The sequence below is a fragment of the Hippocampus zosterae genome, chromosome 2 (assembly GCF_025434085.1).
Source record: "Hippocampus zosterae strain Florida chromosome 2, ASM2543408v3, whole genome shotgun sequence".
Taxonomy (NCBI): Eukaryota; Metazoa; Chordata; class Actinopteri; order Syngnathiformes; family Syngnathidae; genus Hippocampus; species Hippocampus zosterae.
The window spans coordinates 16,207,250-16,219,214 of NC_067452.1; the positions used below are offsets into that span (position 1 = coordinate 16,207,250).

At 45.0% G+C, this 11,965-nt stretch overlaps 1 protein-coding gene across 1 annotated transcript; it reads right to left on the reverse strand.

Annotated features, from left to right (window-relative positions):
* Nucleotides 1-538: 538 nt before the first annotated feature.
* On the reverse strand, nt 539-11,952 carry smc1a (structural maintenance of chromosomes 1A). Its single transcript, XM_052058425.1, has 26 exons — nt 11,572-11,952; nt 11,089-11,277; nt 10,824-10,936; nt 10,428-10,631; nt 9,588-9,826; nt 9,260-9,518; nt 8,846-8,986; nt 8,689-8,771; nt 8,518-8,617; nt 8,327-8,434; nt 8,055-8,240; nt 6,314-6,493; nt 5,952-6,098; nt 5,387-5,524; nt 5,199-5,315; nt 5,009-5,115; nt 4,450-4,591; nt 4,215-4,360; nt 3,982-4,135; nt 3,808-3,915; nt 2,850-3,006; nt 2,615-2,769; nt 1,714-1,865; nt 1,566-1,635; nt 1,378-1,488; nt 539-1,206 (listed from the first exon to the last, which is right to left on the reverse strand). The coding sequence occupies exons 1-26, from the start codon at nt 11,678-11,680 to the stop codon at nt 1,126-1,128; spliced, it is 3,696 nt and encodes a 1,231-aa protein (XP_051914385.1). The 5' UTR covers nt 11,681-11,952; the 3' UTR covers nt 539-1,125.
* Nucleotides 11,953-11,965: the final 13 nt, after the last annotated feature.

Consider the following 11,965-nt stretch of genomic DNA (forward strand, 5'->3'; position numbering starts at 1 on the left):
CCCATGCAGAAGTTTCTCCTTGTAAGGCAAGACCCCCTCTTTAAATAGTCTTGATAAGCAAAGTCAATTCTGGTGATGGAAAGGAACGGATGTTGCTCATATCAAACCAACCAAGATTGTCAGTGAAGCTCCTGTGCACTCTGAGGAAAGACTATCCCAATAAACCATCCATCCATTTTCCCAACCGCTTTATCCTCACAAGGGTTGCGAGGGGTGTCTGGAGCCTATCCCAGTAGCCTTTGGGCAGTAGGTGGGGGACACCCTGAAATGGTTGCCAGCCAATCGCAGGGCACACCGAGACAAACAAACATCCGCACTCACACTCACACCTAGGGATAATTTAGAGTGTTCAATCAGCCTGCCATGCATGTTTTTGGAATGTGGGAGGAAACCGGAGTACCCACGCAGGCCCGGGGAGAACATACAAACGCCATACAGCTGGAATTGAACCCGCTACCCCTGCACTGTTAGGTCGAGGCGCTAACCACTAGGCCGCCTTCCCAATAAACGCTCGAGCTGGAAAGCAAAAGGGAGAGGATTTTAAATAATTCCATTTTTATTTGTAGAAAGTAACACAGTCGATAAAAGACACCAGAGAGAAAATTGCCTTACTCGCATGGAGCTTTCCATTTGCCTAATGGACATTCCGAATTTGGCTTGGGGAATAGAAACCCATTGCTCTTATTAATACTATTTTTCTTTGTGATGACTGGTGGACTCCACAATCTTGCACAAAGCCATAATCATATTTTAACACCAGTGTGCTGATTAAGCAGCACAAGCGAAAATCTAAATGTCAAAGCTTGACATCGCACCCCTGATGATATAAAAGTTCTGAAAATCTGCGCATGAAACAACTGTGCCTCCCTTTTACTTTCAACACATTTCCAGGTGATTCTCAAGAAAATTAAGTGAAAACAAATGTTGGAGTCATTTGTGTACATACAATCTGGCTGTAACTGTCTACTACTACTACTATATATAATGTAAAAAAAGAAAATCCTACCATAGCATATGCAAACATACATTATAAAACAGTGATGGTGAAATACAATGCTACAGGATACAAAACAAAAAGAAGGAATGAACATTTCGGGAGAGTTTATAGGGACAGAAAAGTTGGGCCTACTCGTTGGGATTCGGGTTGGCGTCAGAATACTGGGCGAGGTCAAAGGTGAGCACTTTGCTGATCACACAGTCGCCTTGCTGTGGATGGGGGGGAGGTAAAAAAAAACGAGTCAAAAGATATGCCGTGCAACTTGAGCTTGATAATCAATCAATTGCTCTTAAAGAATGACATTAAAAAATGCAGCACCTATTGTAACCTCTATTTTGACAGGATGTTAAAGAACACATGGCTAACGAAAAGCTACACACCTCCGGAAAAACCCCGATGAGGGAGTCCGCTTTGGTGTAAAACTCCTCCTTCAGGGAGATGACGATGGCCTGGAAGTTCTCCATTGATTGGTCTTTGATGTAATTGGCCACCTTAGAGGGCAACAAAGGATTCATTTGCAACACAGACGATAACGATGACGCAAATCATGCAGCAATCGGTGACAGACCTTGCCAATGTTGGTGTTATCGAGCGCGGCGTCAATCTCGTCGAGCACAAAGAAGGGGGCGGGTTTATAGCTGTGGCCAGGGAGGGAAAAGTCAGCGCCTCCATAAAATATTTGTGCTCACAAGTCAAGGCTACCTCGTTTGTCTGACCTGTGAATAGCAAAGAGCAGCGCCAGGGCCGCCACAGTCTTCTCTCCTCCAGACAGGTTATCCATGGGGCGGAAGCGCTTTCCAGGAGCCACGCAGTTATAGTTGATGCCATCCAAGTATGGCTCCTCTGGATTTTCCGGACCAAGGAAAGCCTACGAAAGCAACACGACTTACGAGTGATGGAACCCAAATCTGGGTTGAGTTACAAATTTCGGAACACCGCTTCATGTTATAGGACGTCTGCGAGTTTAAGGAAGCTGAGGTGAAGGCCTTTTCCATCCTGGTTTACGTCATTAAACATGACCAATGGTTTGAAAAGTAAACATTGGGTTCCAGGATATGTTTCGATATTGTATGTGAACAAAACGTTTTGCAGGTAAAAGAAATGACTCAGGCAAACAACCTACAATCTTATCCAATTCTGACCGATTCGGGGCATATTTGTGCATCAGACTTGAGGATAAAGAAGAATAAATATGGCTTTATTCAAAACGTAAGGAACTGTGTCTCCTCGTAAACGACATCAATCAATCCCAATTTGACAATACGAAGAACTCTAACAACACACCTCATTGACCATGTAAAAGAGTAACGATAACTAAACATTTTTGGGTTGTACCAGATTTTATTCAAGCTGCTCTGCATTGCAACTGGTGAGGAAAGATATGACTATTCTGATCCCGGATAATTCAAACTTTATTTTTCAGCACATTAACTTTAATGTCCTTCCCTTACCTAGACAACATTGCTGTTTTTTGTTGTCGTTTTGTTTTTTGGGGTGGGGGTGAGGGTACTTTCAACTGTAACACTTGGAGTAATGACCTTGGGTGGTTCAAGTGTGACATTTGCAACTTGCCAGCAGTCTGGATCGCAACAAATATCGAGTGAAAGTTTAAATTACCTGAGCGCTGCTATTGCGCGAGAGGGCCTTGTAGATCTCGTCGATGTTGGTGGCCACGGATTCAAAGCAGGTATTGAAGCGATCGAAGCGTTCCTTCTTGATCTGCTCAAAGGCTTGTTTGGCCTTCTTGGCCCTCTTGCGAGCAGCCTCAAACTCTTGAGTGCAAAAAGATGAGCCTCGTCACACGTTCATACTTGGACCTCGATAGAAATCAAGCTTTCGGCCGGCAGCTCACCATCGCTGGTCTCTTGGAACTTGTCCCTGACGCTCTCCAGCTTCTCCATGGCCTTCATGTTGGGAGCACTGATCCTCTGCAGGATGCTCTGCTGCTCATTCAGACGCTGCTGGAGCGTGTTCGTCTCTGCCTTGATCTCCTCCTCCGACAAGGTATCCTGTATGAAAAAGGAATACATACAAGTACATAACCATTAAGATTTTTTTTTAGTACCGAAGACAAAAAAGTACTTGTAGCGAAAGAGCCCTCGGCAGCACACTATTTTCCTTCCATCGCATGACACAGTGAGAGTTCAGACAAATTTCTCCCATGAGTATAGTTTTTGGTGTATAAGACAAAGAGACATGAGAACCACAGGAGCAATTTTGCCAGCTACAGCAACACACTTGAGTAAGACTGATATGGTAAAACGAACGGCAACTGTGTCAGGCTGCCAGCATCAAAGTTTATCGTCTCTGAAAAGTAATCAGATGGCTCTCGCCAGCATATATGGAGTACTTGAGCGCTGCTAGCTCTGAAGTGCCTGCTAAACGCTGACGACTGGCCGCGTGCAATATAGTGTCAGCGTAAATATCAGCGTTTGGGGGTGGGTGTTGTTTTTAATCAGCGATTTGATGGGATTTCACGATTTTCTTCTCTTGTTGAAATCAGTAACAACAGTTTGTGATGGCAAAGGGCCTCAAACAGAAGACAAGTCAAGTCGGCCGGTAACACACAGCTGGGAAAAACTTCAAAATAAAAGCACACCTAGGCATTGGTGTCCATGTACTATGTGGTAAGGTTTATTTTGAAGTTGGCCTTCTTACCGCGATGGCGGCGTGTTACCGTCATGTACAGCATTCAAACCGTAAGAATGTCATTGAAGGAAACATCCCAATGCCGCTCCTTATTTCAAAATGAGGTCAAGTAGGACTCGTGGGTATGTGTGCGCGAGACGCGATGGTGTGACTGGTCTTGCCTTCAGATCTTCAGACAGGTTGCTATAGTCGATCTCAATGAGCGCCTCTTTAGCCAGAACGCTGCTGGACGTCCTCTGGCTGCTCGACTCGTCTGTCTGCGAGCTCCCCTAAATAGACAAACGAGAGGCGGATGCAGTTTTGACTCCGAAAAAACATGGGGACATCTTCCGTACCTCCCCCTGGCTGATGTCGTCCATGGTCCCTGAGCGAAGAGGCAACCTGATGTCCTGCATTTTGCAGGCCTGTAGGAGGTTGTGACGGTCGCTGCGCTTCTGCTCGAGTTTCGTCTCAATCGCCGTCACTTCCTTTTGGAGTTGTGTTAACTCCCTGGGAAGCACAAACCAGAGCCCTTGTAGCAGACACCCCCAAAGGAAGACTTTGTCATAGCACGGTGGCAGCAGCTTACTTGTTAGCGCCACCCAGTTTCTTGCGGATTTCCTCCATGTCGTGGTTCTTGTCGTTGACTTCAGATTTCTTGGTGAGATGCTGGTTCTTCAGGTCTTGCAGCTGAGCCATTGTTTCATCAATGATCTTCATGTGCCTGTGCTCCTCCTGACAAGAAAAAAAAAAGTACAACATCAGGAGGGTGCAAGTGAGCGAGGAAAGCGAACCGGAGAAATGAATGACCTTCAACTACGTACCTTCTTGAGACGTTCAATTTCGGCCTCGTCCTTCTTGACCGTTTGCTCCCACATCATGACCTTCTCCTGATCCTCCTTCAGCTGGTTTTTCTCATAGTCCACTTGAATTCCTAGGCGGGTCTTCTGGGTCTCAAACTCAAGACTGAAAATATTCGATCCAAGGTCATTTCTTACTGCATGTCACTCATATTTCAAAGGGGGAAAATGGCAGCACCTTGAGATATGAGTATTCTGACTTCTTCAACATACATATGTATCCCCCATGTCTGTCTAATCCTGCCCCCAGGTGGCCAAGGACCACACATCAGAAATAGCAGCACAGTGTCCATTAAATTCAAGTAGAACATGTGATCAACATTTTAATTCTTTACATTCAATTTCATTAGGACGTTATTGTTTGTTTTATCAAGTACAGTCTGAAAAAGTGCTATTTTAGTTTTTTTGAACATGGCATTTCCATCAATTTCAGTGAAAAAAGATGATGTGAGACAAGTGTTTCAAGCTTGGACAGGACGAAATGAGGAGAGTCCAACCTCAAGACTCCACTGGATGAACTCACCGCTTCTTGGCAATCTCATTCTGCCGCTTCACCTTCTCCTCCTCAAACTCTCTGATGTTCCTCACGCCAATCTCCTTGCAGAACTCAACAAAGACCTCATCTTCCACCTGAAAAGTATTTGAAAAATCTTAGTACCCTTGCCAGCAAGTGACTAATAAGACAGAACGCATCATTTGCACTTCAGGCTCACCAGGTTCATGCGGTCCCGGAGGTCGGTGATTTCCCGCTCGCGCGATTGTATGATCCTCTTGATGTCGTTGATGCGGGGGCCAAAGTTTGCCAGTTCGCTCTCCAACTTTGACTTCTCCTGCAGGGAATAAAATGCTTGAAAAGGAAAAGGAGGTGAGGCGAAGGGAGGACGGCTCAAACAAGCGGTACCTGCATGTTGAGGGAGAGGTGGCGGGTTTTGGTCTGCTCCAGGTCACTCTGGGAATACTTCAGTCTCATCTGCAGTCCGTGTGCCTGCGACTGCACCTGACGCAGCTCCGCCTCTTTCCTCTTGGCCTTCATTTGCTCCTACAAAGCATCGGAAATTGCTCGTTTTGCTTTATTCTTGATTTTACTGAGAGGGAGACCACTGAAGTGACCACAAGGGGAGCATGAAGACATTCACCCAAATGAAAACCGGGAGGCCTCAATGTTCTGCCTCTGGCTGTGAAAGTTACAAATGAAATGGCTCACAACAATATTCTATGAGCATTCAACAGGACCACATTTAGCCAAATGTGATTCATGTCCTTTTTGACTTAGTTGTCAAATACGATGTAAGAAAAAGAAATGTTAAAGCACAATACAATGCATGTAAATGTTGAGTTTGAGGGGGTGCAGCAAACGCACGGTATAAATGGCACCACCTCCGCCTCAATTTGAGCCAAGCCAGGAAAAACCCTGCTGACAGGTGAATATGAAGGAAATACTTGAAGTAGAGATGATCTCAAATGACCTTGAGCTCATCGGTAAGTTTCTCCTTCTTCTCCTTGAGCTTGTCCACCGCTTTCTCATCCCAGCGTCTGGCCTTGGCCTTCAGGTCACTGGCTCCCCCCGAGATGACTCCAGATTTCTGAAAAAGGGTTCCATCCAGGGCCACAGTCTGGATGTTTGAGGACAAAGAGAGGTCGGGAGTTAGGGAAGAAATGGTAAACATAGATGAGGGTATCGTTTCTTCAAATACTGTACCCCGAAATGTACTGTATACATTTCCGGAGGAAGTGTTTTTTTTTTAACTCGCTTTTGTATTGGAACCACTCATAATGCGCGGGTGTACCGAATGCTGCATGGAGAACAGTTAACGAATGCGGACTGTACCTTGTGCCTGTACGGGCCTCCAAAAGCAATCCTCCTAGCGTCCTCCACATTATCACACACCAGAGCATTGCCGCATGCGTACTGCAGAGCTTTCTTGATGTGAGGAGGCTCATAGCGGATCACGTCAATCACCAGCTTGGCACCTCGTAGCTCTCGAAGTTTCTCATCAGTCGGCTTCACCTGTGATGAGACAAGACGGCACACGGTCAAAATAAAGGCAAGTGAAAATGTCCTTTATTAAGAAAATAAGAATAAGAAAACCTTTATTAGTCTCGCAATGGAGAAATTCCCAATTCACAGCAGCAAAGTTATGAAAGGAAGAAGTAGAACAACAAAATATAGGAGCTGCTGGAAAGGCGGCCACTCTCGCGGTGCCATTTTGAAGTCAAACTAACGCAACACAACACAACACATGGGACACAGACAGTCGTGCAATCTTCACCAATTTTCTGCATACACTTTGTTGTCTGGAGCAGTTATAGATGAAAGAGGAGATCAGAGACGTCATGCTGAAAATGTGCACACGTCTGCTACAAGCTAAGTTTTGAAAGCAAACGCGAAGCTGTAGCGTCCATTAACGAAAAGAGATTCGTTCACTTCTCCTGTCCCACGTAATCCACTTCAAACTCCAAGCCGCGACTCCCAGTTCCAAATCCGCATAGGCGCTCTTTGCCGACGCGCCTTTCTTCTCATCGTCGGCTCCTCAAGACTTGCATCCATCCAGCCGCAGACCGTTCAACAGCACCGATCGCTCCGCTGAACAAAGCGGGGCTGTGAAAAATGCTGCCCATTACAGGCGCAAGACACAAGCGCCCCAGGACTGTCCAGCAACGACAGTCAAATGGCGTTTGACATTCCTCCCAGTCAAAAACAGTGCTGGTATACCCATGCTGCCGAGAAGGCGCAACCACCAAGCACAGAGTCTCCTCCTTGATGAATGCCATGGCCAAAAATGTTGAAAAAAGTCCACATCAGGTCCACACGACGTAACAACAAACACAAAGTGACAAAACAAACACAAAAACAACAAAAAAAGCAAAGCTCATGAGAGCACTTGCTGACGGCTGCCTACTCGGGCGCCATCTTGACTTCAAATTATTAGCCAATAATAAGAAAAAATATATATAAAACGCCAATTTATTCACAGTCACGCCAACACCTCACCTGACAAAATGCATTTAATGTTTCGCCATGAGTGATGCAATAAATAAAACAATAAGCTGACTAAGCAGTTTATCAGGCAGCAATGAATCTGCTGGGACTGACGTGCTTTCACCGAAGCATTCCTGTTATCCATTTCTAACTCAACAAACACTCAAATCTGTCTAACCCAACTATTTTCATAGATTTCACCGATCCACACTTTCAAACTTGAGGCGAAACAATGCCGCATAGCTCCCGGGCAGTAAGAAAGAGGGGGGGCTCTGCGACACTTCTCAGACAGTTCAAGTGTTCAAAAGACCGAAAGGGTTTGTCCTCAAGCTAATTCTAACACACAGAATCAAGTACCGGTATTTTTTTTAGTAATGACTCTAAACAGTTCACTTGCATCTCAGGAAATCCATCCATTATCTGATCCGCTTACCCTGAAGTGAGGTAAAGTATGCAATGGTATGTCATTCAGCACTTTATTATTCGTCCCAGAGAGGGAAAAACAATCACATCAGGGCATTACCAGGCAGAAACGCAACTAAGCACAATCTAAGGCTACTGATTTGCAATCATGGCGTGTGCCATTCACCTCCAGGTAATCAAGGGGCAGGAAGGTCTCAGGCTCTCCTCGCTGCTCCTTGATGTACTGGATACAATCTCTGCCTGTCTTCTCGGAATCAACAATGATGGCGTCCATGTTCTTCCCCAAAACTTTGGTCACAGCAATCTGATATTTCTTCTGAGTGGGCTGGCACAAGTCAATCAGGCGTCCATACTGCAGAAAGAAGAACAATCAACGCCATGTCTCCAACATCAGTCATGTGAAATTCATTTACACATTAGGCAGAATGAATTCCTCACCACTGAGCCAGGGTACAGTCGTTTGATGCTCTCCATGATTTCAGCCTTCCGTTGCTGTCGACTGTTCTCCTGCCTGTCGATCCTGGCATCGCCGAGCTGCTCCATGACCTTGGTGAAAAACACATGACAATGATGCGTGACAGTGTGTGTGTTTTTTTTCTGTATGTGTGTGTGTGTGTTACTACGCCTACCTGGTTGAGCTCCATGTTGATCTCATCAATCCTCCTCTTGGCCATTTCCACTTCCTCAGTCAGTTCCTCCTCCATGCGCTTCTGCTCATCCAGAGATTGCCTGCACAGTAACAGCGAAAACAAATGAGGTCCCACGATTCAAAGCACTTTTCTCAGTGCAGTGTGGCACACCTGCTGGTGGTGATGTAATCCTCTAACTTCTCAATGCGCTTCTGGTTCTCCTCAATCTCACGAATCTTCTGTTTGATTTTGGCCTGGAAAAGTGGGGCATGGTCATTTATAGTTGCTTGAATTGAAATGTTGCACAGGTGCACAGTGCCTTTGTTACCTCGGTCTCCACTTTCTTCCTTTCCTCCAAGTCAAGGCGGTCCTGGTCAGCTTTCTGGTCTCGGTTGAACTTCTCTAACTCCTGAGCCAGGGTGGCAGCACGTTTACTGGCCTCTTCCTTCAGTCGATGGTACTGCTTGACCTACAAGTGAAACGCACATGATTATTTCGAGTCTTTTACATTAGGTCTGTCCAATTTCTAGGGATGTCCCTTACCACATCATCTAAGGAAATCTGATTTTAATTATCTGTCGATGAGTCCCAATGCGATACCAACATTACCTCAGTATACACTTTGGTTGGTGTGCCGTTACATACATTTTGAATGTAAAAGATGCGTCTTGGCTAAATAAAGGTGGGGAAACACTGTTTTGCAATATGAATACACTACATGCAAAATTCAAACTTATGGTACCTGGTTCTCCTCCAGGGTAAGGTCCTGGCCCTGGCTCTGCGCCTCCTCCTCCATGCGCTCCTCAAAATCTTGCTTGGCAAGCTCCACCGCTTTCATCTCCTTGTCAAGCTCATCCATGTCCGCCTTGCGTTTCTTGTACATCTTCTGGGCATTCTGCAACGATTTCCGGGCTGCCTCAAGCTTCTTGATCTTGTGCGAGGTGTTCTCTTTTGCCTTGATGTACTGTGGCCTTTTCTGATTCAGCTCAGAGTCCTTCTCTCTGGGGGCAGATGTCAAGCGATCAGCAAGTTGAAAGCCAAGCATAACCCATAAGAATGTGGTAACTCACTTGATCTCTTTCTCAATTGTCTGCTGCTCCCTCATCAGCCTGCCAAGCTCCTTCTTCTTGTCTTTCAGCTCCTCCTCCACATGATCCATCCTCTTACGGTCCTTGTCGATCTCCTTGTTGCGCTGACCCAGCTCTTTGTTCAACTTCTCGATCTCTGTCTCGTTGTGGTAGAGTTTGAAGAGCTGCAACTGAACGCTGGCCCTCGCCACTTCATCCTTCAGTCGCTGGTAGCGCTCAGCCTGGATCAAAGTGGGAGGGCCGAGACAAAAGTGGAAGGTTTATTCAATGTAGTTTCAAGAAGAAGAAAAAAAAACATTCATGAGGTACATCGGAATTTTTTTATCCCTCATTCACCCTTTAAGTTAATACAACGCTGAAAGATTATTCAATTGTTTCTAAAGTGTTTTTTTAGTTGTTGCGAACCAACAGACTGGTTACGTTTGCCGTTTTCACTTGATTGAGAAGTGTATTACATGGTACTCAAAACCATGACTTTTATCAATGATATCCAATACTTTTTATTTCCATATCAATCAGAATCAGAATCATCTTTATTGGCCAAGTATGTAGAACACACAAGGAATTTGTCTCCGGTAAAACACCCTGCATTAGTATCATTGTAAACAACAAAATCATTGAACCATTTTAGAGTGACCAGTAGCAGTATTTGTAGTACAAGAAGAGTGACTATGTCAGTGACTGTTTAGGGAGTTAATGGCTAGAATGGCATTGAACCCTTCCTACTAACAAAGTGGGACTTTTAAAACTCAAAAGTCCAAATACAAGTAGGTTACAAATAAATATACAGTATATGAATGAACGGCACAAATACAGACTTGCCTCTTCTTTTTCCTGCTTGGCCTCTTTACGCTCGGCTGCAATGTTCTTCTTGCGATGGTAGTTGAACTGGGTGTCCTCCTCCGCTTTCACCATCTCTTTCTTCCTGCGGTCATACTCCTGGGCCAACTCCCCTGAGCGCGAGATCTCCTCAAACAAAGCCGTGCGCTCCTTTGGGTTCTTCATTGCAATAGACTCCACGGCTCCCTAGAGAAACAATCAGAACAAAACACCAAATGTAAAAAATACAATCATTTATTTCAATGAGTACTCTCTTTTTAAATGAACATCTTCCTTCACACAAAGCATTTACGCAATTCTCTGACAACCCATAAATTTGATGGCATTGTGAGCCATCGGAAGGACAAAAACACATTTCTTACAGATGTTCTGGCTCACCTGGAAAACCAAGAAGTTTCGAGCCTTGATGAGAATGCCAAGTTTTTCCAGCTGCTCACTGTAATCGGGCAAACCCACCACTTTGTTGTTGATGCGGTATTCAGAGGAGGAACCTGCCACATAATTAATCAAGAGATCAAAAATTCAGAGAGCGTAAGATGATTTTGGAAGGCTGCAAGTTTATGCTAACATGCTCAAGAAAATTCAAAAAGTAGTCTCAGGCAAAAACTGAAGACCATAACAAAGTGACAAAGAAAGTTCCTACCAATGATCATCCTGGTGAAGGAGCGTTCTTCTCCATTATCCTCCTGATAGACCATACTGACAAAAGCTCTGTTGGCAGCTGGCTTCCCAACAGGTGCCCCATGGATCAGATCTTTCAGAGTCTTCACCCGCAAGTTACTGGTCTTCTCCGCCAATACAAAGCTGATGGCATCCATAAGATTTGATTTTCCTGCAGACAAGTTAAGATTGTGAGACGTGTTAGCCAGTGACGACTTTATTATACAGTCAACTGAACATTCCAAGTAATTAAAAACCAACCGTATTATTACTACACTGTGCAAATTGTTTCTAATTGAGTGCCTATAAAGCGTGCACAAGTCACAAGCCCAGGTCATGCAAACTATTGATGCGGAATATATATTGGATACAAGATCGGAGTTCGATGCTCGATGAGTTCGATTTTCTGTGCAGTCGTTCTGCTCGGGCTGCACCGATTGCCGGCATTTTGCTTTGGCAAACTTACCAGATCCATTCGGACCGATGATCGCCGTGAATTTATGAAAGGGTCCAATAATTTGCCGTCCTTTGTATGACTTGAAGTTTTCAATCTCTATGAGTTTTAGGTAACCCATTTTAGTTGTAGTTCAGTCGTCGAACGTTTTGCAGCGGACGTAAAAAAAACAGGCGAATTTTGGCTAATGCTAGCATGCGATGTCTCCTGGAAGAGCTCTCACAACAAACCATGCACGCAAACAAATCTACGTCCCTGCTCAGTCCGACGCCGGACGATACGACCATCTCATCGTAGCACGCATCTAGCCGTTAATCTTTGCATTTCAATCATAATCTTGACTACTCGGTCACGATGCCGAGGTGACAACAATGCGCCATTTTACAATCTAACAGGAAGAGCTTTG

What these genes read in the sequence shown, in the direction of transcription:
- smc1a (XM_052058425.1), bottom strand. Translation starts at nt 11,680, where the DNA reads ATGGGTTACCTAAAACTCATAGAGATTGAAAACTTCAAGTCATACAAA. An exon ending in GAAACTTCTTGGTTTTCCAG is followed by an intron (nt 10,632 to 10,823) that starts GTGAGCCAGAAC and finishes TTGTTTCTCTAG; the next exon opens with GGAGCCGTGGAGTCTATTGC. An exon ending in AAACTGGGTGGCGCTAACAA is followed by an intron (nt 4,136 to 4,214) that starts GTAAGCTGCTGC and finishes TGTGCTTCCCAG; the next exon opens with GGAGTTAACACAACTCCAAA.